Source organism: Oryzias latipes, chromosome 1 (genome assembly GCF_053564925.1).
Source record: "Oryzias latipes strain Hd-rR chromosome 1, Olatipes_Hd-rR_3.1".
NCBI classification, from domain to species: Eukaryota; Metazoa; Chordata; class Actinopteri; order Beloniformes; family Adrianichthyidae; genus Oryzias; species Oryzias latipes.
In genome coordinates this window covers 29,137,634-29,165,325 of record NC_136237.1, presented here as the reverse complement: position 1 = coordinate 29,165,325, position 27,692 = coordinate 29,137,634, and the positions used below count along the sequence as shown (strand labels likewise).

General features: G+C 37.0%; 1 protein-coding gene across 3 annotated transcripts in view; it reads left to right on the top strand.

Moving 5' to 3' along the window:
* Positions 1-27,692, top strand: part of LOC144981214 (catenin alpha-2) — a 293,319-nt gene that overhangs the window by 38,484 nt on the left and 227,143 nt on the right. For all 3 annotated transcript variants that reach the window (XR_013658147.1, XM_078952804.1, XM_078952809.1), the window contains exons 4-6: positions 2,793-2,959; positions 3,583-3,702; positions 4,233-4,499. Coding sequence is in view for 2 of the 3 variants with exons in the window: in XM_078952804.1 (XP_078808930.1) it covers positions 2,793-2,959; positions 3,583-3,702; positions 4,233-4,499 (554 nt within the window). In the remaining variant the exon portion in view is untranslated. The remainder of the gene's footprint in view (positions 1-2,792; positions 2,960-3,582; positions 3,703-4,232; positions 4,500-27,692) is intronic.

Sequence of the window (27,692 nt, the reverse complement as noted above, 5' to 3'; positions counted from 1 at the left end):
GCAGCATTTTCAATGGATTTGGGAGCACAGGAGATGTTGATAATCTGATTCTTTGTTAAGAAAAAAACAAAAAAAACACTTTCAGTTCTCCAAAAGCCTGTATGGACTCTTGCTGGTATTTGTTCTCACTGACCTTCTACTCTTTTCCTAAAGAAAAAAAAAGCGTAATGTAAACGGCAGTGTTATAGTTTTGTTGGAAAGCCATCGCTGCAGACTGACTCATGAGGGGATTCTGCAGACAGACTTTTACTGTAATTAGTTTGTAAGCATGTTTGGCCTCTTTGTTCTACTTTACACAAAGACACATCTGGATGCAGACCTGGGTTGTCTGTTTGAGCTCCCCCATCATGCTCCAGTTGTCTTGATTAAGAACTTGCACGCTACATGTATTGGTGTAGTCATTGGCTTTTGTTCAGTTCTTTATATTAACTTTGCATTGCACTAGCATTGATATGCATGCTTGCCCTGACTCTTGACTCTGATTTGATGAAGCAGCAGTGAATATGGATTTGGGGTGTATAATCTCTGAATCTGTATTTTCTTTTGATTAGGCTACTGCAGTTATAGTTTAACTACCATATTATATTATAAACACAAGCGGTTAAACATATGTTTTGTGCTTTTTAAATTTAGGTCAGAGCTACAAGCAGATGGTTGATAATGAACAGATTTTGTGAAGAAACCAGCTCAAACACTGCAGTTATATTAACAACATAAAACTTTGTTTTTGGTTTCTAGTTTAAAAAAAAATACTATAAAATTTTCATTATGATACAAATGAGTTTATATCTTATAAAATAAATAAAAGTCTTCCTAGTGTAAAAATGGCTGATTTTCTGTGGCTTCATCACTTCATCATTCTCTATTGTGTATGCGTCACCTTTGATTTTCTTTGATGGAGGTGTGATGTAAAGTGTAATTGTTCCAAAACCACACCGTATATTTACCTTCAAAGTTTTTCTAACGTTGATCAGATTCAACCTCCTCTGAATTCCGAACCTGTCTTTCTGACTCATGTTCGCTTCTATTTTCTCAATCACACAGCAGTTTCACACTAATCCGGACACCAACCTATTTTCTCATAGCTTTTTCCCTATTCCACTCTCTCATGTATTTACTAACATGAAGATCTTACAGTTTGTCACTACTTATGAGCTGGCTACACAAAAAAAGGAAATTGTTTGGGTTTGTGAAGAGATTACAGAATCCTCTAAACCCAATCCCTACGAGTTGAACTTGCCAATTTTTTTTTTTCCTTCAGCGTTGGTTTAGGGTGTTGAATGTTTGTATAACTGTGTCTGTGAAGGGAATGTTGGGAGGATTGCCGATTCGCCGAGGGTCCTTCCTGAGCTTCTAAATGAACCTGAAATTCTCCATAATCAAATACGTTCAGAGCTTTCAAAGCTACGGCGGGGATAGTTCATTAGATTTGCTGTGTCTGAGGTTAAAAGCTAAATCTGACAGCCTCTTGGCTGCTTAGTCAGGCTGGCCGTCTTCCTTGAAACTGCTGGATTAAAGCTGTTAGTCTGAACTCTTATGTTACTTTTTATTACTCCAGTAGATTACATACCCTCTACTATTTTTTTTGTTTGTTGAGATGAAGTCCCTTATTTAATGTTTATTCCTCACTATAAAGGCCACATTATACTCCTCTAAGATTAGCTAGTTGTAGCCATATATACATTACATTCATTTTTTTGAGTTAGTTCAGATTGTTCTTATTCCTTTTGATCCTCTCAGTCCTTTCTTCATTTAAAACAAGCTTTTTTTAAAAAAAAGTAATCCCACTGATGTCACTGATGTTAATTGCTTTACTGCTTAGTGTTTGAACTGTTCACTATATTCATTTACAGACACAGACGGGAGGGAATTTAAAGTCATAAAAAAAGACAATATCCACTTTGAAATATATATTGTGAAACTTTAGGCTAAACCTGCGTTGGCCTGCACAAATACTTCAAGTATTTCCTACTTATGAAGAGATGGAGCGACATTCTATTCTCTATGTTCTAACCCATTTAAAAACTGCCAAAATAATTCACGGAAAATGAAGAAATAAGAGTCGATCTTTTTCAGTCATTTAGTATATACCTTAGTCAATACAGGCTTAACGTTTTTGAAGACTACATTTGTTCATATTTTAAACAAAGAAGAAGGAAAATTCACTTTTCTTTGTGAAAGTCTGTCAATAATCAGATCACAAAAGACGAAAATGTCCTTGTGGAAACCAAAGATGTATAACCTCTAACAAAAATGTTGGGTCATAATAAGTGTTTGTGTTCTTGAAATGTAAAGAAATCGAAAACTCAATTTAGCTCATTTTTATGACCTTTGAGTTCTAAATAACTTTCTCTATTCCTCTATTCGATATTTCATTGCAAATCCATGGGTTTTCTGTGGAAAATAGTTGCAGCTCAAGTTTAAAGGCACAGGATTTCTCATTAGCGCTGATTTATTTACATCAAGGCTGGCCAACCTTGCTTGGTCTTTTAAGATCTACCACCCTGCTTGTTTTCCAGTTCTCCCTTGCCTGCTTGCTTCTGATTACCTGGATCTGCTGTGTTTGTTCATCACTAAAATGGGAAATCCCCTGATCCAGCAAACCAGGTGCAAGGAGTGCAATAAATCAGGAAGCGTGGTAGATCTGTAAGGGGTTAGGAAGCCCCGATTCAGAGTAAATCTGTTTTTACAAGACAAGATTTGTTTCTTTGGCTCAGCTTATTTCTGTGTACACAAACATTGATCTGTAAATTTGTTTGGTTCCGTCACTGTTTCCTCTTTTTCTGACGCAGGAGAAACTATGCGGATCGCCTCCTCTGAGTTTGCAGACGACCCCTGCTCCTCTGTAAAACGGGGTACCATGGTGAGGGCTGCTCGCGCGCTGCTGTCCGCCGTTACCCGCCTGCTCATCCTAGCCGACATGGCCGACGTGATGAGACTGCTGGCCCATCTTAAAGTTGTAAGTGCAGGGATTCTCTCTACAGTTCATTTTTGTTACTTTTTGATAGCATTACTCCTATGACCTGGTACTCCTGTGCCTAAAACACCTCCTTTAGTTGATATTTTTGTGAGTTGAAATCATTCGGACTTTACTACAAGTTATTTCCTTTTTTTAGGCTTTCATCTTGAAATGTTGCACATATTTTAGACATGGATGAAAAATCCTGTGAAAATGCTTTTCCATAAATTTACTGATGTGATGAACAGTACTTACTGTAATAATTCAAAGCATAAAAATTCCTTTATAAATGATATTTTCAGAAACAACTTTTTCAGTAATCTGTAGTCTTGGACTATTTTTTTACATTACGCTATTTTCAGTATTAAAATAGGAGCTAACATAATACCCTGAGATTTTGAAAGCTGTTTGGTTTTTTTTCCAGTAAAATTTTGTTATAAATAAATAAAATATTAAATAAATATTTTAAGTAAACTTTTATTTTGAAAACTAAAAAAAAAATGTGTTGACTCCCTGCCTATCTGTAGGATCTCCAGACAAGCTTTACTTCATAAAAAATGAAATAAGATGTGCATTTTTCCCCCCAGTTGTGTTGAGAGCTGGTGCGTTTGTTTTTCTGGCAGGTGGAAGAGGCGCTCGAGGGGGTAAAGAACGCTACCAATGAGCAGGACCTGGCCAACCGTTTCAAAGAGTTTGGCAAAGAGATGGTTAAGCTGAACTATGTGGCAGCACGCAGACAGCAGGTAACGGCAAAGCGGGGCCGCTCTTTCTCTCAAACAAACGGGTGAAGGACCACTTCATGAAAATACTCCATTTTCCGCAACATCTATAACATAATTATTTTCCATCTCCATGGGGGCAACTGCTCAAGGATTTTTCTAGCAAACGCCATAATAAGAAAAGATGTAACCCAGCCGTCCCAGAGCAAATTACTGAACTGAATTCTATCCAGCTCCACAGCTGCAGATCTGCTGAAACAGCTTTAACTTTGTGTGTTTGAAACAATGATAATTCATCATGTGAGACGTGGACTTGTATTTTTTTTTTCTTTTTCACAAGAGATGTTCTATATGTTGTTCTCTTAGATCTGTCTTTTAGGTTCATTCTGATTACAGATGCATTTCAAACAATGCTTCTACTCATTACATTTATCCCCCCCCCCCGTACTCTACTTGCTTCTTATTTTACTCCACATTGATTTTTCTCCGGTATGCAATAAACTAAGAATCTGTCATAGGAGAGCTCTCACTTAAGATTCTTTCTCACTTTTCAGGAGCTTAAGGACCCCCAGTGTCGAGATGAGATGGCAGCTGCTCGCGGAGCTCTGAAGAAAAACGCCACCATGCTGTACACGGCCTCCCAGGCCTTCCTGCGGCACCCAGACGTGGCAGCCACACGGGCCAACCGAGATTACGTGTTCAAGCAGGTCCAGGAGGCCATAGGGGGCATTTCCAGCGCTGCTCAAGCCACCTCACCCACTGAAGAGAAGCATGGCCATGCTGGAATTGGAGAACTAGCTGCTGCGCTCAATGAGTTTGATGTAAGTCAGCAAACATTTCCTTCTCTAAACTACTGAATTAAAACACAAATTAAACTCACACAGTTAACATTAAGGAGTAATTTGAGAGGTTTATTTCCAGATTCTAATTAGTTTATACCACAAACACTTTGTGAATAAATCCATCCTATCTTAATATGATTCTCTGGTGCCATCTAGTGGCCAGACAACTAAAGGGAATTTCAGGATTAGGCTGTTCTGCTGCTAAGCACATTTCATCTCCTTATTATCTATTATAGCACTTTGATGCATGAACTTTAAAGGATCGGTAAAATCTGGGGGGTTTGTCAAAAGCAAGGGGAAAATACATTTTAAAAATGTCTTTACGTGTGAATGGACAACATGAACTAATTGCAATCCTAAATTAAAAAAAAAATATATTTATTTTTGTTTTATATTGCATTTATAAAGAAAACATTTTTCTTTGAATCCATACACATTTAAATAGTGTGCAGGCCTGTTGATTAGCTCACAAAATACAACTTTAGAATAACAGATTCTGTTAGTCATTCTGGCGGAACAGCAACTGACATTCTAGCATCAAAAAAATAGTATAGTACATTATTTATTATTTTTATGGTTGAAGACGAACATTTAGTCTCCACAGCATCTGACATTTTTTTTTGGCATTCATATTGTTTTTGTAAATCTTAGATATTTAGCTAATACCTTCAGAATCAATGTACCTGGAGATCACATTCTCCAAAGATCCACATTTCATTTGCATCGGGATCATTTCAATACTATCTCGATATAAAAAGTTATGGCATATTGAGTATAACTATTTTTTGGATGTATCCAAATGTAACAAGTAAACTGAGAGGTAACTGGTTTACGTGATTATTCAAGTAAACTGTGGGTTAACCGTAGTGACGATGTAGCAAAAATGATAAACTGTAGTATGAAAAAGAGATGTAGAAAGAACTAACTTTTCACCTATATGTACATCAATCTTTCAATCATTTTTACTTGAGTAGCCTTTATTACCTTTATTGCCAATTAAATGTACTGGAGCCTTTACAATTTATTGTAGTCACCATACTTTTTACAGTCAACGTAATATGTAAAAGAATTATTTACGTCAACATGAAGTTACTTTGTTTTTTTTGCTTTGTAATTGTTTAGAATGATTAGAATAACTGAGCATTTGCAAACGTGCATCCATTCATTCCTCTTCTACATAAAAGTGCTGAAAATTTAGTAAATAATATTTAAAATTCTCTCGGAGATTAGATTTCTCAGTATAATCCAAATTGGTTTGGTCTCCATGTTTCTCATTTACAGAGTTTAAGTGACATCTAGTGGTCATAATTGCAAAGTGCAAGTACATTTATGCATCTATACAAAAAAGCTAGAAATAGTGTTAAAGAAAAGACATGTAAAGGTATGTTTTTTTTCCAGTCGGCTGTTGGCTCTTTTGTAGCTTCCAGCATACTAGCAATTTATTATATTTTATTTTTTGTAAAAGATAAATAAACTGAGTTGCATTCATTTTCACTGGCAGAATTACAATTACTTGCATTACCCCAGTATGCTGTTGGGAAGATGGTGCTTGTATCATTCCTGCTTTACCCCGCCATCACAGACTATAATCCTTACATCCTGGAATACTAATGTCATAATTTTTATTTATTTTTTTACTATGGTGTTAAACATACAAATCTTATCGGTGTTTTTAATCTGTTCGGTGAGTGAAACAGTGTCATCATTTGCAAACTGCCTTATTCACTGCGTCAATTCAAAACATTCTATGATGTAATTTTCATGGATGAATTCTTTCATTTGTTTACCGCTTTTTATTTTATTTAGGAGGGGTGTCTTTTTACAGCCCAGTTGCAAGGTGTTGGAGCTTGCAGGATAAATGGTTGCATAACTCTTTGGGCTCTTTTTAGTAATGCCAAGTTTGTGATCAAGCTGTAACACGTATTTCATGGGATTTTTTCAAATGTAACCTTTATTTAACCTAGTAAGCTGTTAAAAACATGTACTTATTTACAATAACAACCTGAGAAGGGGAAAAAATACAAAGAAGATGTGATGGACAAGCTGTAATGGAAAACTCTTTTAGTTAAACTATTAACCATGACTCAATCTTTTTCAGCCTTTTTAACTAACCTTTTCTTCGCAGCCACTTCATTCTGAATTTTAACTAAAAAATATGGAATTAAGTGAATAATTCAGACAGACAACCACTTAGGTGGAAGTTCTTTGAATGTCTTTTGCACTTTTTGTTTAGTGAAGGAACATAGAGTTCCTGTAATTTCCTCTTTTTTGTTTTTTTTGCAATGTGCAACAGAATTTAGAAACAAAGACAATAGAAATGATTCCCATGCAGATTGTTTTTATTTCTATTAGTATAAAATAGAAAAAAAACCTTGGGACAGGATGTTTTTATCTTTTAATCCAATCTACCACAGGTTAAACGGCAGGGACATTGAATACCTTCCCACCCAGACGACGTGCATTTGCAAATGTTAGACACGATGTTTAAAAGCTGTCCTCACAGACCAGTCTTTAGGGAAGTTTGACTATAGGAGGAAAGAAGAAACAACCTTATCAAAACCGTTCATTTTTCTTACCAGCATCAATTATTTTTAAAAGAATCTCCATGAAAACAAGACAACATAGAGGGCAGTGTTATCCTACTTTCAGTTTATTTCAACATTAAGTACCATAGCGGTTACCAGAAAAGTCTGTTTTTCTTGACTTACTTTCAAGATTTATATCATATAAATGCAAATATCATTCAAGTTTGTTAATTATGAGGATACTTCAACTTATCTTTTTGTTTTTTTACATGTTATTAAAATTGTTGCTGGGTTTTATTTAGTTATTCAGTGATGTCCATAGAGTAAGGGACTTGTCTAAAGATTAAAACATGTAAACTGATCAGCTTTTTACCAACATGGTGATGTGGCAAAAACCATAAAAAAAAACTGGTTAAAGATTGTTGATATGAAGTACCGCAATCTGGTTATTTTATTCCCTATGATCAAATTGTTACTGGAATAAAGTGTCCTCTTGTTGGAGGGTTAAAGTTAGCTTTTCTACCAACAGATTCTAAATAAACACATAGCCTTTAGATGGACTTTGACAGCAAAAATTTATTTGGGGCCTAAACATGCAGCATGAAAAAAAAAGTAAAATATTTGTCCTTGATAGGCCAGTTAAAAGTAAAACTCAAATGTACATGGAACGGATTATAAGAACCAATTAAAATAACTCATTCAACTAAGAGCTTATCTTAATCTATTTTATTAGAAAAAAGTGCAAAATTATTGATACATTTCCCTCAATTACCTTTTTTAAAAGGGCCTATATCATGCAAAATTAACTTTTTAAACTTTTAAATGGATTATATTGTTAACTATTCACTATAAAGAACCTCAAAGCGGTATTTTGATCCATTCACGCATTTCTGAGTGTTCCTCTAGAAACCTGCGCTCTGAGCTCCAGCCCTTCCCAATCCGCGAAAATGTTGCGGGTTCTCACATTGTGACATCACAACAATGCCTTCCAGGAAGAGTCTGTGCTGCCAGCACCGCCCCCCCAGCTAACACACACTTTCTCTTAGGAGGTAGCGGTGTTTGGCAAAAACTCTTTCCTTTTATGTACGCAATATGCACATCACATCCATCTTTGCAAAGGCCTGCCGAGGCCGGCTCTAGGTTGACGTCATGAAACCCACAAGGAGCGAAAGGTGGTCCCTCAGAGATCGAGTCGTCTTACTTCAGGGTAAGAAAACTAACTGTGGAAATAAATAGTATTTCGTAAAAAACAAAATGTTCTTTTGTGCGCCAAAGGTAACAGAATAACACAAATATGGATAGTTTACTCTTAAAGGCTTAAGAAAAGCATGATAATGGCCCTTTAACTTGAGTTCATATTATAGATAGCACATCTGATTCATTAAACTGTCGTTTCACCACCCCAAGCTGCTTTTTTTTATAATAACTGCTCTGAATAGGTTACCACATTAAATTTTTCTTTTGCTCGCTGATAAGTTTTGGGAAGAGGGGTAACTACAAAAAATGCAGCCCCTCTCAGATTTTCTAAGGACTTGCTCTGTCATGTTGGAATGAAAGCATTCAGAGGTATGACCCCAGTTGGAGGACAGATGGAGAATAGCCCCTACAGGAATCCTGGTCATTTGTGACACTTTTTCTTTTTAATTTTTTTTAGGTCTCAGCACAGACTCACAATGTTTACATGCAAATAGCTTAAAGGTGCCCCATAACTATTGTAGAGACGACACACAATGGGTTTCCTGTGCTGGTTGTCTTATCTGCCAACTGTTTACCACATGGGGCTGCATTCGCTTTTATTGACTCTGAGGAAACAATTACTCTGTTACATGCAGGTTAAAGGACTTTATAAACAACTGCAGTGCACATTTTCAGATGTAAAAATTTTCCCATCTGTGTCATTGATATCATTTTGAGGACCTGTATACAGTCAAAGCAAGAAGTACTTAACACAGCCTTTCTGCTGGGAATTTGAATGCACCTCCACACTTACTTTGATGTGCCAAACAAAGGCATCGGTACTGAACTGCAGCAAAGTAAGTGCCTCTAAGTGAGACTTTTATATGAAAAGAAGAGTGATCCACTTTAACTTGAGGAATGTAACTGAAAATGCCTGTCAGTGTAAGTATGAGTTATAGAGGATTCCTATTTTATTCTTCTGCTGCCTTTGTTGCTGCTTTAGATGAGATGAGCCAAGAATTGTGAGGAATAGATGGGTTAGTGTCTCTCAACATAATTGTGGTTGCATCAAGATGATTGCCTCATGCTCTGCTTTCATTCTTCTTCCATAACCGGCAGATTAAATTAGTCTCCTTGTAAGAAAGGGATAACCGATGACATCTATGAATTTGGAAGTCCCTCCATTTTATTATGTCAGCTTTGACCAGATAGAAAGTCCTTTGCGTGTCACATTTTTTTGGTTGTGGTTTCATACAAACAGGTGGTCAAAGGGATGGTTTGCTCAAATGTATTAGCTTCAGCATCAAAGCACTGAATACATTCATACAGTGACCAGAAGATGGCAGTGTTTAATTATGGTTTTTGCTCGTCCATCTTTTCATTCCCCACCCTCTCCTTTTTTTTTTCCATTTTTATCTTCTTTCCCCTCAAGTCCTTGGAAACAGAGATTTTTAGCCCTGCTCAGAGCAACAGTCTGTATCAGCTTGCATGGTGTTATACCATTAATGAGATTCAGGCTATTTTTTGGTTTATGAGACATTCTGAGGTTTGTAGTCCTCAGAATTTAGCTTTGTCTTAGAAAACCTACCAGATTTTCGTCAATTCCTTTGGACAATGAATTCTCTCTCTCCGTTCTTATACCACTCCTTTTGTGGCTGCACGGTTCTCATAAGGGTCCTGCCATTTCATAATGGCACTTTGAACCTGTGTATGTTCCATTTACACCCATGGCCAAGCGTTAAAAAACATGTTTCATTCACACGACTTCAACATAGATCCAAGTCACACGGGATCATTCTGTCACTCCTTTTTAGCTTCCTTGTTTTCTTCTCATTTTTTAGGGCATGTGTTTATCCTTAAGTTGGGTCCTTTCTCCTCTTTCTCAAGCTCTTTCATTCTCCTTCTTATTGTGTCATCTCATTTTGGACCGCACATTTAAATGTGTGTGCTTCGTCTGAGCTCATTTAGCACTGGATACCAAACATCAAGACACATTTTGCACTACCTGGTGTCCCACAGTTTAAGCATTCCAAGACCCAAGTGTGAGGCTTCAAGTCATAGGCTTTCTTGTAACCAATCTGATTGGTGCATCTGGTCTTGCGGTTTACATTAACTGCTCTATCCACTATTAGTTGGCACTTTAATTCCCTGGAGTTCCTTCCAATCTCTTTCTCGACCACACTCATCTATCGATCCATAAGCCTTTTCATCTTAGCAGCCATGACGCCTGACAGGAGCTTCCATGTTGTGTTGGGGAAGGTGATAAGACGGTTCCTTTATAGGGGTCTTTCAGGATCAGGACTGTCTGGCCTATCAGTTAACCATTCAGGGTGGGTCAGATCCACTAGCAGGTGGTTCAGATGTGCTGCCAGGTGCTCGGATAGTGCAGTCAGCTTTAATAGCCAGTAGGAGTAAGTCATGCCTCTTTGATTTAATGTCTAATTATCCTAAGTTTGATACGTCTTTGTATGAATGCATGAATGGTGATTGTATTGTTTTGTGCATAATTCTTGCTTTGATTGCTTGAAATATACCATTTCAAATCAAATCAAATCAAAATGTCAGAGCTTGGTACTGTCCAGTTTTTGCTATCCGAGTCTTGTTCTTGGACATTTGACCCATTGATAGAGGATCTTATTCCCGGAGGTTGTTTTATTCTGCTTTTAAGCTTGCCAGCTGCTGAGCAGTGTTGCTATATTTCTTTTTCCCATATGATACTCCAGTATTGGTTGGTCTGTCCTCATGTTGCTACACTTTCATTCAGAGTACATTTTTAATGATTCGATTCGGTCGATCCAGTGTATTCTCTCTTGTAAACTCCAGCTAAGGCTATAAACCTTTGCCTGGCAGTTTCCATTGCCTCTGGTATGGATAGTTGATTCTAGTTTTTAGACATTCATTTTTTCCAACAGCTTGCTGACTTCTCTGCATGCGGATACAATCTTTGTCTCTAGCTTCTGTTTCCATTGAGGGAAATGCGCATTATGTGTGGTTCTTAGTATTTTAAATGACGCCTGAGCTGGCATGACTCCTCCATTAAGGGTTCACTTGCCTACTGAGAATTCACCTTAATCAAGATTTGAACCTGGGGCTCGCAAGGTGAAAGGACTAGATTGCTATGCTTTCCTCTATGATTATAATATATATGTATATATACACCTACATGAACATTTTAGAAAAGCCAGTAAATGCTTTAAAGTTTTGTTCAATTTGTTCTTTTCAGTGGGACAAAACATTTTTTGTTTCTTTGGAGAATATTAATGGTTGACAGTTTTTTTTCCAGTTACAATAGCTTGAGTATAAAGCTAAAACTTTAAATTGTAGATTTCAATCATAGTGGAATCTGTAAATTAGCTTTGTATACGTTTTATCATAAAGGATAATGATATTTTCTAGATAGAATAACATTAACATGAAACTAGTAACTGCCGTTTCCTCTCCCTGTGTATGATCTAGGATTTATTGAAATCTCTGTTTTTCCTTTATGTGTACTTCAGTATTTCACATTTAAACATTGATGCTGATACATCTCTTTTAATATGCACTCTGATTATTTTAAGATGTATATTGCTTACCATGATTGTCATGATAAGCATGATTACTTCTTAATATTAATTGGTAAGACTCGTGTTTACCATTGTGGTGCACCAATGCCATTAACTATCCTCACCAGTTCACCAGTCCCACTTATTAAAGTCATGTAAACTCAAATCCTTCCTAAATGGAGACCAACAAGACAAAATAAATAAAACTATGACAAAAACGTTCTTAAAAGGGCATATTAGCATTTTATTTTAATATATGTTTCTCTGAGTCTTTTATTGTTAAAACATGCAGCTCTTTATGGACAAAATCACAGTATAGTTTTACTGGTAAGAGCTCTACAGCCATGTTTGAAGGACAGACGGTTGCTACTTTTTTTTTACATCAAGTGAATGAAGGCCTCTGAACTGTTATTGGGATAATGGTTTCAACTGATCTGTTTTGATAATGGAGTTTTCTTTTTAAAACTCTGTTTGCTTCTCTGGAGTTTTTTGACGGCTGAACATTCATATTTTTCACACTTTTAGAGCACAGTTGTCTGAATAAAGATTATTACTTCATTTTTTAACTTCTAAGCAAAAGAAAAATCATGTAATGATTGCCATGTTCCAGTTGACCAATCCACTGAAATTGGGTTTAAAGTAATCCAATTGATTTTATACAATAATCTAGTTAAAAGATTTGTTCTTAACATTTAATTTCTGACATAATAAATTCACAGTAAATTCAAAATTTTACTTAGTTTAGGATTTATCTTGAATACTCCTGTGTCTATATTTCACTAGTCAGCTACAGTTATAGACTGACTCATACAGATCAATAGAGGAGACTTTTTTATTGTAATACTTGTTTTTGAAGTTCACACATTCATTTTCCCCTAAGAACCTGTCCTGTTGTGAGTCTGAGCAGCTTAATAATGTTCTTCTCTAAAATGCGCCATGCTTTCAGACAGAAACAACTGACCTGTCTACTAACCTAACAGCGCTTCCAGCTTAGACCTGCTGCCGCTGCTGGGAGCTTCTCAGCAGCCAAAAAAAGCTGGAACTCCAGCTGCTATTGTTGGCTCCTAGACTCAGTCTGTTTAAAGTTATGTACAGTACAAACCGGGCATGTGTGGCACGTTCAAGAATGCACTGAACGTGGGGTTTTTGAACGCTCTTTTCACATATGATGTCTGTCGCAATCCAATACTATCGCCTGAACCTACTGTTGGCAGAGGCTTGGTGCAAAATGTAGAAATGGTGCAAACCTTGCAATTCTTTCATAGCTCTGTGCCAATATATCAAGGATTTGGAGTCAAATAACTCCCACTGGGCACAAACTACAAATATTTATTTCTCTTTCATGATCACTTTTCAACTGGTTGGCACTTCCAGGATTTGAAAATTGACATTTCTCAAACGTCACTACCAAATCGGAGTCCCTGAGTGGTCAAAGTTCATCTGGTTTAACTTTCAATGCACGTTTTTTGACCCTGGATTTTGAAAGTAGAGCCAAACTTAAAAACCTGCGTAGTGAGTTTGGAATGCCGAAGCCCGCAACACACGCATTAACATAGACTTTTATTTGGAAGCAGTCAAAATTTTTCCTTTTTACCCAGTAGCTTAAACTATCATTGCATTTTCTCTAGATAAGATATTTTTTTGTAAGCATAATTGTGCCTTACAAAAACTCTTATTGATTCTAGATATATACAGGATTCTGATTGGTAAACTCTTGTTGTTAAATGTTTTAGCCAATCAAATAAATTTATATTACTTGGCGATCTTTCCTCTTCTCCTTTTCCCTACGTGCAGACAAATGCTAGAAAATAGCTTTATTGTATGTATAATTATTTTTGCCCAAATGCTCACGGGTCACCTAAGGCCTAGGGCCCCAGGGCTTCGGCTCTGACAAGCCTTATTGATATCAGGGGTCTGATTATTGCGTAACGGTAACTGGATTAACTTGTTAGCTCCAGCACAGCATGCATGACAGTCGGTCTTTTGAATTTCACTGGAGCGAGTGGTGTATCTTTGAATCCCTTTTCAATACTGCTAGCATACTGCTTTTTTGTGTTCGGGCTGCTAATTGCACACATTTATGGTTATTAGGTAATCCACTGAGACACTCGTTATAACTCTGAAGACATCAGAAAAATCCTTATTTTACCTTGGTGTAGTGTAGCTTTAGTGTACAATCAAGCACACGTGAATTTTACTCTGTTTCGTCTGTGCTTGACAGTTTGATTAATATCCTTTCTTCTATTCCAGGAAAGTACAATGTAGAGCAGATGAAGTTTTGGTTGTTAATGTATACACAGTGACTGCACCGTGATGACCTTTCAGAGCATTGCATCTTTGTGTGAGATACTGCTTGGTTAGCCTCAGAGACTGTGGTTGGGGAGCAACCTGCCACTAATGTATGTAGATGTATTCCTAACAGAGGGGTCGCTTTCTTGGTAATTGCTATATCAATCTGTGCACTCCTTTCCTTGCTGTCTCATTTCAGGCTCTTATTTCGCTCCCACTTTTTGCTCTTCATCTCTCGCACACACTCTCTTTCCATAATTTTCGACATGTGGGTGTTTGAGAGTGTTTCTTGATCCCCACAGCTAGTGGCACTTTGATGAGGAAGGTCAGGCATATAACATGCACAGATGCACAGTCATGAAAAGATCCACACGGGCCCCAAATATTAATATAAACACTGGAACCGATGCCAAGTGCCAGAGTTATTGACAGGGACCCTGTTGTGTTCAATGAAATTCCACTTCCTCTGTCGTTTTCACCTTGGTTGAGCCAAGAGCTCGCCCAAAGGTACTCCTCTTAATTACAACATCCCATGCCTGCCGATTGCAACACAGCCTCATTCTCCATGAACAGATGCAGCTGTCAAAAGAAATATGAATAGGGAATCTAAGCTGAAGTAATGGGACATGACCGGGGAAAATGGAGAAGTATTGGTTTGTTTGCTGCTGTACAGCAATTAGCCAATGACTGTCCTATCCTGAAGGCATTGCATGGCTCCATATAGAAGGAGATGCTTTGGCTTAAAAACAAAAAATAAAAAAAACTAAGCAAGTTGCAGTTTTTACTTTGAAGTCAACTGTTTATCTCCTCTTGCACACTAAGAAAATATTTGATTAATTATGATTGGTTAACTTGCTCTCATTGTCTTTTCTGATATCAACGAGGCAAGGATCTATAAATAGATTAGATATATCGTATGTAGTATAACCTAGGCTAGGTTTTCATAATATATTTAAACAACAAGTTTAATTTCTAAATTAAACTAAAACCAGTTACTAAAGTGGAATCCCTCCAAGTATTCTGAAATATTTCTCAGCATAAAACCCTTGGGTCTACAATCCTGAGTGGAAGGAGGAAATTACTTTTTTTTTTCTTTTTGTTCTTTTTCTCTCTCCATGTCTTGCCTTGCAGTAAAAGTCTTCTCTGTAAAAGCCTCTAACGCTTGCTTGCCCACTCGTTGCTGCTCAGTCTTGTGGATGCGGGGGCACACCAGCTCTTGTACAGTAACCACCCTGTCTTAAGCACACATAAGTGTGTATTGTAGGACATTGTCTGCTGTCACCTTCGAACGTATTTATTTAGATGCAGTGATTTGCCTTATGTCATGCAAGACCAGGTAAACTTAGACCAGGACGAGATACATCTATCAAATCTGATTGTCTACAATGGGCCTAAAGAAACCTTTATCTATCTTTAAAGGGTTGTATAAAGTATATTTTTATTTCCCCACGAAAAACGGCCAGTGACATGTCACAAACCAAGAGTCCTACGTTTGAATTTGACTGAAATTCTGAGGAATCTCAGAAAAATACTAAGAAAAAAAGATTGAACCTGGAATTTTGTTTTATTTTGAGCATTGCATAGCAAAAATCTTGGTTTTATTTGTGTTAAACAAAATAACAAGCCTTTTTTTGAAGTGTTAAAATGTTATACCAAATCATTGTCAGTCTATTTTCACCCTGGTACAACTTGCTAAATATGTAAAAGCACAACCTCAAAATCTCATCTCAGCTGTTCATGGATGAAGAGGTCTTTTTGGTTTCTCCAAGCTGTGAACACAGTTTCCAGCAAAGTAGGAGGCAGTCGGAATGAGACTGAGCATCTCCAAAGCTGAAGCCATGGCTCTGAGCCAAAAAAAAAGGTGGACCACCCCCTCCAGGGTAGAAATGAATCACTTCCTCAGGTGAAGGACTTTAAGTATCTGTTTCTAAGGGTCCGTTGTGGTTAAATGGAGAGTTGACTCAGAAGATACATCTCTCAATTTACAAATCCATCTATCCTCTTAGCTTCACCTATGAGCATCCTCCCAGCAGAGCTGGAAGAGGTGACTGGGCATTCCCTACACAAATCTTGTAAAAGCAACAGTTAGTTCAATTGTTAAAAAACTAAAAGATATAATATATATGCATGTGGAATTTTGGAGCACTTGTCTCTCGGCTGAAGGTTTGGATTCTTATTTAGATGCAGTGATTTGCCTTATGTCATGCAAGACCAGGTAAACTTAGACCAGGACGAGATACATCTATCAAATCTGATTGTCTACAATGGGCCTAAAGAAACCTTTATCTATCTTTAAAGGGTTGTATAAAGTATATTTTTATTTCCCCACCAAAAACGGCCAGTGACATGTCACATACCAAGAGTCCTACGTTTGAATTTGACTGAAATTCTGAGGAATCTCAGAAAAATACTAAGTAAAAAAGATTGAACCTGGAATTTTGTTTTATTTTGAGCATTGCATAGCAAAAATCTTGGTTTTATTTGTGTTAAACAAAATAACAAGCCTTTTTTTGAAGTGTTAAAATGTTATACCAAATCATTGTCAGTCTATTTTCACCCTGGTACAACTTGCTAAATATGTAAAAGCACAACCTCAAAATCTCATCTCAGCTGTTCATGGATGAAGAGGTCTTTTTGGTTTCTCCAAGCTGTGAACACAGTTTCCAGCAAAGTAGGAGGCAGTCGGAATGAGACTGAGCATCTCCAAAGCTGAAGCCATGGCTCTGAGCCAAAAAAAAAGGTGGACCACCCCCTCCAGGGTAGAAATGAATCACTTCCTCAGGTGAAGGACTTTAAGTATCTGTTTCTAAGGGTCCGTTGTGGTTAAATGGAGAGTTGACTCAGAAGATACATCTCTCAATTTACAAATCCATCTATCCTCTTAGCTTCACCTATGAGCATCCTCCCAGCAGAGCTGGAAGAGGTGACTGGGCATTCCCTACACAAATCTTGTAAAAGCAACAGTTAGTTCAATTGTTAAAAAACTAAAAGATATAATATATATGCATGTGGAATTTTGGAGCACTTGTCTCTCGGCTGAAGGTTTGGATTCTTTGCTTTATTCGGCCTTGCAAACGTTACAGTAAGGCGAAACATGACAAAAACAATGTTGCTATGCTAAAAAATGTTGTTTTGTTTAACTGCATGATCAGGTACAGCTGAATATCAAAACATATGTACAGAGAATAAAAAAACCCACCTAAACTGCTGTGTCTTAACGTCAAACCATCCTTCTTTGCTGCAAACATTTAAAGAGGCTACTGGGTCACGCCTAATTAAACACATCAAGGCAACCGCTGCAAGGATCTGTGTGCAGGTTTACTTTGATGCATAACTTCGCTGTTTTAATTATGTATAAAGTGTGAGGTTCTTCTATGTATCTACACTGCACATGGTAACTAGTAGTGTACTTCAGCCTGTGATGTAAAGGCATGGAAGAATTCCACCTCATTGTTGGTTCTCTTGATGTCAATTCAAGGCTTATTTCTTGCATTTTTTCCAGTTAATAATGAAAAAAAAATCACTTTATTGCATAGAATACAATGAAATATCAGGGCCAAATGTTGATTTTTGGTGTGAAACACACAATTTAATCTCTAAATGGTCATTACTAACACTAACTGAGAAATTGCTGACATAGTTGTTTACTAGGTTATGGACATCTTAGCTGAACATCAACACATCCAAGCAGAAACTATCCCATCAGCAATATGAAAACAGTGGTTTAGCATTATAAAGTGGCTGTAATGATAAATTTGGGTCATAGATTATCAAAGAAATTAAGAATACATAAACATAATGAGAGCAAACGGCAAAAAAAAAAAAAAAATACTATCATATTTTTTCAAAAGTATTGCAGTTTACATCCAACAAATACTTTTTCCTGCTTATTCCATGTATCGGAAGTTTGAAACTGCCTAATTATTGGACAAAACAACCACAAGTATATGTGGTCAAGTTAAACTCTATATTTTGTTAGTTAAAAATAGTGTCCTATTCCATAAGTATTATTTTTCTACACAAAGACAATACCGTTTGCCTGTTTGCTCAAACATTAGATGCCTGTAGGTTCAGGGCTCGACATAGCCATTTGTCCGCTGGCCCGGTCCTGTTTTTCGAGCAGTGTGGACCACAAGACTTTACTTTTCACTTCTCCGCTCGGGCCACTAAAATATTTAACGGTTTATATATTCTTCACCTTTTTCAATAAAGTAAATTTTGCGAAAACGTGTAGATTTACCTCGTCTTCATAATTTAGTTTTTCTGCTAGTCCTGTGTTCAGACTTCAAGGGTTTCTATGGGAAACCTTTGATCACTTCTCCTTCTCTCCCGCCTGCGCGCGCTCGGCTTTCACTGCCGAGCACCACGCGGCACGCGCTCACTACTTTTTTTTTTTCAAACTTTATTGAATGTAACAATTCAATACAAAACAATGTTAAACAGCAACAACGAAGGCACAAGCCAGTGGGTTATTATTACATTTGATTATAAATCCGACACCGTCACTGAAGAGAGACTGAAGCATGTCAGAGATGTGGAAGACATGGCAGGAATAGATAGGAATATGTTGGATGGAGTAGTGGGTATAATTAGTACTATGGACAGCAAGATATTTAATGAATGCATTGAAGATGAAACTAAGCTTTAAGCTACTACTTAATTTTGTTTTTCTTTACAACACTGTAAGCAGTATTTCTAGTTAGCTGAATGATCTCAGTTAGACCTGCACAATATGAGGAAAACTCGCGATATCAGAGATTAAAATTGCGATAACGATATAATTTGCGGTATATAAACAAACAGCAAAATAACCAAATAACCATTCCCAGTTTAAAAATTATACTCCAAATGACCCACGTTGACATAGGTTACAAACATCTAACATAACAGGGCTCCATCTGATTGGTCAACAATGTGAAGGCGTCCATCCGATTGGTCAAATGCATTAAGGGATTTATTTGATTCGTTAAATGGTTCAAGCTGCCATTAGATTGTTTTAACACATTTAAGGTTTATGATTTATTGCGATATTTGCCGTTAGAAGCACCATGAAAACTTCTGAACTAGTGTTACCTACTACACAGATTTAAGTTTGATATGGTCTATTTTCAGTCATTGAAAAGTGTAGAAATAAGTGATGTCACCAGAATGCACCAAATTGTACCATATTAAAAGTTTCCGGGGGGGCATGCCCCCAGACCCCCCTAAAGTTGCAAGCACCTGCGGAGCGGCGGGTCCCGCTATGCGCGGTGTCGGGCCAGTAACTTTCAGGCAGGGCCAGTAAGTTTCAAAAACTACTGGCCCTGTGGGCCAGTGCAAATTTCTGGGCTATGTCAACCCCTGAGGTTACATGTATAACATGGTATGTACTGACTTGACTGTATTGTAGCATTAAGTCTAATTTTTTTTTATTATGAGACTGCAATTACTATTACAGCGGGGTACTAGGACACTTATCCACAGAGCTTTGAATGTTTCCTTAAAGGCAAAGTATTAATAAGCTTTTTGATACTGAGGTCTTTTTCTTAGTTGCCACGGAAATGCATGCAGCCCTGAACAAAGTAAAGCTCCCTGCTCAGTTTTAAGGTTGAATGCTCCTATTGCACATTTAAATACTGTCTGGATTTACTGTCTGCCTTTTCTCTTCAACATGGTGTAAAATACCTGACCCACATTCTCAAGTCAGGCTCTAAATAAAAGGAAAGATAAACTTGGATAGACGTGAGAACGTTCTAAATCGAGTGACAGCTTGACAGGTCTGTCACACAAAGCATCTTTGCAACAACAAGGGGGGAGATGGATAATTGATGCAATGACAGCGGAGGTTCACCTCTATATGAAAGAGCTGTAATGGATGCAAACGTTTGCCCAAGTTTTTTCCAGAGGGAGCACAAGGATCGACCCATAGTCCAACCAAAGAAAAACACACAATATTTACTTAATGATCACGTCTTTTTTTAACCTTGGGGATTAAGAAAGCAAATAAAAAACTAAACTATTTGAAACTGAAATAAGTAATAATGATAATAAAGTTAAAATTGACCAACTAAAAAAAGCTATTGAGTCTTTCTTACACAGAAGCAAATGGAAGTCTGGATGATGGTAAAACAATGGCACTGTAGAAAAAAAAGTAAACAGATTATACATTTAAAGACGCTTTTGATGCTAATTAAAAAAACAAATCCTAATTCAATCTGCATTTTTCCTGTCCTTTTTTATATTTATCATTTCCGATAACTGCTATAACGTTGCTATTGTATTAATTATTGGTCATTTAGTCATTGTCAAGATTTTAGTGACAACTGTGTATCTTTATTTTCTCTATGCCCATATACATACATTGTATATGCATACAGAAAGAGTGTAGAAAAGAGACGCATATCCTTTTTTACGTTTTTATAGTTGTTGTTAAAGCTTTTGTGAGCTTTGACAAGCTTCTGTATGGTTTGCAGATTTGAGAGGAGGGAAAAAAAAAGGATGGCCAATGTCTGCCAGAAAGATTTCCATTGAGGGGAAAGGCAGGGAGCGAGGTTTGGCGGTTATCGTTGTGCTAGACAGAATTTGAAAAAGCAGAAAATGAAAGAAGAAGGGCATTCATATTCAAATGGAGACAAGTCCCCCTGTGCCCACACACTTTTCAATTATGGAAGGTATGCATATTTATGTGTGCTCCAAAGAATAGTGGACAGGGCCGCCCCATTCTTTTGTGTCACTTACCATCACATACGATATGAGATTTTCTTCCAATAGTCACTTCGACAATTTAGTTACTTTAAAATGTATGCAAAAGTAAAGGGGTTAGTATTTAAACAATGTAAGTCTTATGTGCCACTTCTGGAAGAAGGGAGAAAACATAAAAAAATTTATATAAAAAAAAACAAAGAAAAAAACAGGGGGTAAGTTGGCCACAGGTTTTTATTTGGTGGGACATATTGCAACATAAGAACTAAATGAACTAATAACTAAAAAAGACTGGGAAAAAAAATCCAAAATGTGACTTAGAGTCCGAATTAACATAAATTCTCAGGCTTTATGGCAAGAAAACGGATACCAAAAATGCAATCCCCCAAAGCTGCACAAATGTAACTTGAGTAATTCAACCACTGGATTGAATACAATGTGGAGATTCCATAGCAAGAAAAAGAAAAAAAACTAAGGAGAGGCAAACCACACGCTTCTGGCAGGCAGGCAGCAGAGGCAGACTGTAAGGTAAATTCCCCCCAGGAATTCAGCCGCCCCTGTAGCAGGGATTTCTGGGAGCTTTTAAACTTCCCTCCTACCCTGGTGATTGGTGGAGTGGAACATCAATAAGCTCTACAGGAGGTGGGGTCAGCAGTAATGGAGGGGCTGGATCCCTGCAGGAGCTGAAACCCACAAATGCACACACACTCCCTCTCACACACACACACACGAGAGAAAAATACACGCAAGACAAGGGGTTGAGAATATATCTCAAATTGTGCATTCAAAATTTTTTTTCTTTTATTTTAGATTTAACTGTGCACTTGTGAAAGAAATGAAAAACAATTTCAAAAATGTTATATCAAAAGTTGCTTGCCTTAGAAAAGCGCTCTTTTGGAATAAGCTGCTAGACTTTGTATCAAAATCTGGGAAAACAACTGACATGTGTAAAAATAACATTCTCACCCCCTAAAAAAAAGATAAAAGAAAATCACTACTGTCACTGTCAACTACTGTTGACAGTGACAGTAGTGTCAACTACTGTTGACAGTGACAGTGAAGTCCGAAATTTAGCCAGAGAAAAGGATGGTTTGAGCGAGGAGTGAAAGAACCCATCTTTGTCAATTAAGAAGGATAAACCTAATCTTAATAAGAGTCATGTTCTCAGGTTAACAGCTGAAAGAGATGACCAGTTTGGGGAGGGAGTCACTGGCTCCCCAACCGAGGACAAAGGACTCTTAACGACCCGAAACCATGTAGGCTAAGTTGACAATACCATCCAGTTTCAGGTGTGACTCCTCCTCCATATTTACCATATATACCAGCTCTTTTACCAGAGTTGACAAAGCCTCTTGGATAAGAGGTGAAATGTCTTCTAACTTTAAAAACTAAGTCCAGATGACAGCCATGATGGAATCAACCTGGATGAATGAGAGTCTTCATAGACGTGGCAGTCTATTGATGGCTTTTAGATCCATCCATAAAACCCAAACCACACAATTACAAAAACAATAGAATAAAAACAAAATTACATATTACCTAATTGATGTTCTATTTTTAGAACAAAAAACACCTCAGATGATTAAAAAAAATGAAATAAAATCATACTTATTTTTTAGTTTATACTGAATCAAATCTAGCCTGTGGGAGAAAACGTACACAAGAGACCCAATACCATGATGTGTCTGATTTAACGTCTTCATGTTCAGTAAATGACCTTTTCCAAACATGAAGGTTCATATAAATCTTTTGTGGTGTTCGCTGGTTACAAGAATATAGGTTGGGTTTTGTGGGTGGTCATGAGCAATTGGAGAAAAAGGAACAGAAAAGAATGTCTTTAACACACACATACACATATATATATTTTCTCTTTTCCTACCCCTGCTTGTTCTTTCATTGAAAGCAGCAGGTGTCTTGCAGATAGGGCCTTATCTGTGCTTTCACTTGCCGTCACTTGCTAAACTGCAAAGACTATTGTCACAGGTATTTAGAGATAGCTTCTCAAAGCGAGGGGATGGTTTCTGTCAGTGGAAAAGATTTTTATGGGCAACTTAAACTCACTAGACCCAGGCTACAGTTCAGTTATCTATCGTTTTCTATGAGCACCTCAGTGGCCTGCATTACTCTCTGCAGGGCAGATTTATGTCCAGCTCTTGTCATCAAATGTTACAGCTGTGTGTAGGGGAAGGGCAAACAAACCACATTAGGTTATAGTTCTGTAAAAGGACATAGGGGCAAAGTGCAAAGAACTAGCTCATACCATCAGAAACCAAAATGTGAAGAAGAGCAAAGGTTTTTTCCAATTAAAACTTTTTATGAGGGAGTCTTCCTTTTAGGACCCTTATTTTAATTGGACGATCACTTTAGAAAACTGTTTTGGCTTTGTGTACAAATAGACACCTATGACTTAGTTGGTTTCTCCACACTGGTGGTGTGTTACACCCGAGAGACTGGGCACTGCTCCAACCACCATTGCCTTGGGAGAGTAAGCACTTTAGTTGGCTTTATTATCCTATTGATATGTGGGATTTATGACTTTGTCCATGTATTTGCTACATTAATAATAATTGAATATAATGATTGTCACTGTTGAAGCTGATAGTATTTAGGAGAGGATTGTTTTGTTGATTTGCCAGACATGTTGCAATACCTTTTTTAAGGGTGGAAATGTGTTTAAGGAAAGCTAAAATTTTACATTAAAAAAGAAAAGAAAAATACTAAAAAATATGAGAAAAGGTTTTATCTTGACAATGCAATTTGGTTGAGTTTGTCATTGAGTTCGTCAATACGGTCATCATGGCAACACAGGTATGGTGCAGACAATGTTTGAAGTTATGCTCTAAAAAATGGTCTCCAGACTCGCCTGAAAAGATTTGTTTAACCAGAGAGTGCGTGCTAAGAAGTTATTGTCCCCCCTCCCCACTTCTTTACATTTCCCCCTCCCCACAGTCCTTATACACATGAAAGTGTATAAGGACTGTAATGAGATACAAAGTAGTGGAAACCCTGCAGAAGAAATTACATTTGCAGTGACTCACGTATAGCATTACCAGAGAGAGAAAACTGATGGCCTGACTCATATAAACATTCCAGCCACATGCATTTCAAGATGACTTTTAGGCCCATTCAAATGAGGATTGCCCGCAGAGATTGAAATTTGTTAATTACTTATCATGTTAATCAACCTGAAAGATGTTTTTTTTTGCATAATCAACTTGAGTGCCTATAGTGCCTTGATATTTCGACAATGTCAATAATGGGTCCCAATCAAACCTGCTACAATTAAACCAGCAGGAAGCACATTTAATGATTAGTCAAAATTTTGTGACCACTGGGAATGTTCCGTCTTTTGCTTGTCTTAAACTGGTAGATTTACTGTAAAAAATAAACAACGATAATAATACATTTAAAAAAAAAGTTATGCATGTTTCTACCCTTCCGTGAGAGTCAATTATGAGAGCGAATACATGTAACATTTAATTTTCTTTCTAAATCAAGCCATTTGGACATTAATCATATTTGTATGTGTTGCTGGCAGTTGGAACGTCTGTCATTGTTTACTGTTGCTTGCATCAACATTTCAGAATTCTGTTTTTGTTTATCTTCAATACATATTTAAAGCTATGTAATAATAAAAACGGTAATTATGTTCAATTTTTGAGACATTAGTAGTTATTTAAAAAACAAATGTGTCAATGCATGATGCAATGTGCACATTGTCCCACACATGTAGTATAAAACAAAACGTTACTTTGTTTAGTGGTAGTTTTCTATTTGAAAATGTATATGAAGCTTAGTTAAGTTGTTCAGATTACTAAAACCTTTGGGGTTCCTTTTTGGTGTATTTTTTACAGTTTGTCATTTTAAAGACAAATGCAAAATCTGTACACTCTAGGTCTTAAAAAAACAACAACAATGTAAAACAATGACACCATCATTCATTAATTAATAAATAATAAATGTCATACAGGCAACATGTAAAAGCCTGTCCCATTTTGGAGTATTTTATGGAACCACCTTTGGTAGCATCACTTAGTAATTGTTGTCTGTATGACTTTATCAGGCTCTCTCATTGTGAATCTGGCCCACTTTTCTTTACAGCATGGCTTCAGGTCATTGTGGTTTGTGAGCCTTCGTTTATACATGGCTCTGTTAAGGTCTGACTGGCTGTAGCATTTCAATCGGTTTGAGGTCTCTGAGTGGGTCATTGCAACACTTTTATTCTTTCCTTTCTTCGTCCTCTTTTTTTTTTCTTTTACTTTATATATTTACTGTGTGTTCCTCCTGCTGCATGACTCACTTTAAACCAAGCTCTACAAAAAGGTGCCCAAGTGGCTGCGGGAAAAAAAGGAAACTCAAATCATCTTTTAGTTTGATTAAGGTCTCTATGCTCATATGATGTTATTATTTTTTTTTGTGGTAAATTTGAGGTGTTATCTATCTGTCCATCCATCCGTCTATCTGTTTGTCCATCCAAGACTTTGGAAGTGTGGCAAATGAGAGCATAAGAGCAGTGTTTTTCAACCGGTGTGCTGCGGCACACTATTGTCCCGTGGGAGATGGTCAGGTGTGCCGTGGAAAATTACCCATTTTCACTGATCTAAAAACATTTACCATCTCCAGGATATCAGCTCTGTGTTTATCCAATGAACGAAGGGTCGGCGTTTCGATCCCCGCTCCCACCAGCCAAAATGTCGTTGTGTCCTTGGGCAAGACACTTCACCCTCTCTTTGCCTCCAGTGTGGCTCCACTGGTGTGTGAATGTGTATGAATGTCCCGGTGATGGTCAGAGGGGCCGTAGGCACGAACTGACAGCCACGCCTCTGTCAGTCTGCCCCAGGACAGCTGTGGTTACAACCGTAGCTTACCATCACCAAGAATGAATGAGGAGTGACTGAATAATAGACACAATGTAAGCGCTTTGAGCGTCTGGAAAAGCGCAGAAAATCCATTATTATTATTATTATTATTATTAAAATACTTTTTTTCTTTCTGTTCATTGAATTCTATTAAATACATTTTCATAAGAATGACAGTACTGCGGTTTAGCAGCAGCGTCAGCTCTGTTTTTGGAAAAGTCCCGCCCCATTACCTGTCTCTGCCAATCTTTCTTGGACCCCTAATCATACGTTATCAGTCTGACCAATCAGAAGTGGTTGAAGTCGTCACTTCCTTGTTCCGATTTAGCTCGTAAAGTTTCTCAGTTCCAACAAAAATACCAGCTAAAGTTTATCTGTAGTGGTGTAGCTTTCTGCAGGATCCAGTATCAGACCGTGGAAAAAGTGTTTAAAATTATAAAGTTTAGGGACACGAGTCTTTCTGGTTTCGGCGTCAGTTTTTGAGCTACATCTCCCATGATGCATTGTGTTAAAGTGACAGCATCTCTGCGCTACAATGAGTCTTCTCTGTTAAACGTCTTGAAACCACAAGGTACATATACATTTAAATAGTTTTTAAATTTTGGTAAAATCAGAGGTCAACAGTTTAGTTCTCCTTCAAGGTTTGTGTTTATTAACAGCCAAACATCCCAGAGTTTGGTCCAAGTCATCTTTCTAACTGAAAGACTTTTCTAAAAAGGTCTGGATTGAAGGATGAATTCCCTTTCAGACTTCAGTCACTTTTGAAAAATGAAAAATTAAGCTTAGGTAGAAGTAACAACAACATTTAAGAAACAGGATTAAGGTGAAGTGGCCAACAGACACAATTAAACTAAATTTAAACAATTCAATCATCTAAAAAGAAATAAAACATTTTTCTTAAAGTTTTCAAAGACTTCATTTTTGATTAAGACAAAAGAAAAACTAAAAAACTTCAACATGTTCACTTTTTTTGTAGCTACAGAAAAAATAAATGTTAGTTTTTTTGTGTCAAATTTATCAAACATCTTGTGATCATATAATTGTTCAAAAGGTATAGTTGCTTTTGAACCAACATTGCCAAAAATATTAAAAAAATAAATCACTATTTAGAAAGAATATGTGTTTTTTTTGTGAGAGAACATAAAATTGCATGTTAATAAACTGGAGGGAAAAACAACTATCAGGGTAAAATTTCAAATAATTTAGTTAAAAATTATTACTGAAGACTAACTTAACTTTTTTTTTACCTCTTTTAGAAAAAAAAAAAACAGCTGCAACTTCCAGCTTTTTCTGCCACAATTGTCACAAAAATCCATGTGAGATTTTGGAGGGACTGTACATCAATAGTGTGCCTTGGCTCAAAAGAGGTTGAAAAACACTGCATTAGAGAGGGAGCCCTTCTTTAATGAAGTGAGTTTTGTTATCACTATTAATATTAAACTGCAGTTCTTTTAGCTGAGGCGCTGTACAAAATATTGCTTTTGTTATTTTTGCAATGCTTAAATAAGCTTGTATTGATCGTTACTTAATCTTTGTCTGTCTCTGATGGAGGGACAGCTGCCCCCCTTTTTTTCCCACTTAGCTCCACCCCTGGGGGAAAGCTTTTAAAAATGTTCCATACCAGCGCAAAGCTTCTAAAGTTTCGCAAATCTGCGCTAAGCCATTTTATTTATCTTTCAGAATCCGTTGGAACTACGTTAATTACACAAACGGTCAAAGAGTTACTGTAATTCAAAGAGCACTAACAACTCTAATGTTAAAGGGTTAACGGAGAGATGCAAACAATTTTGTCAAGCTTGTCTAATGACTGTAAATATATGACCTGAGGCGTGGAAAGATTTTCTATGCATTGGTGATCTCATAATGGATGTTGACAGCATGAGAGATTATGAAAGCTAACAACAAAACGGACATGATAAATAGGTTTCAATACTGACCTGTAGAATGTTTATTACATGTTGCTGCATTGATTTAGTGTTGATTAGTGGTAAAGATGCACAAACCTTTAGCATTCTAAAAAGATGATGGGGCTGTCCTTGTTCAGACAGGACGATGTCCCTTTAAGATCAACCAGTTTAGATTATTTTTGAAAGGTTC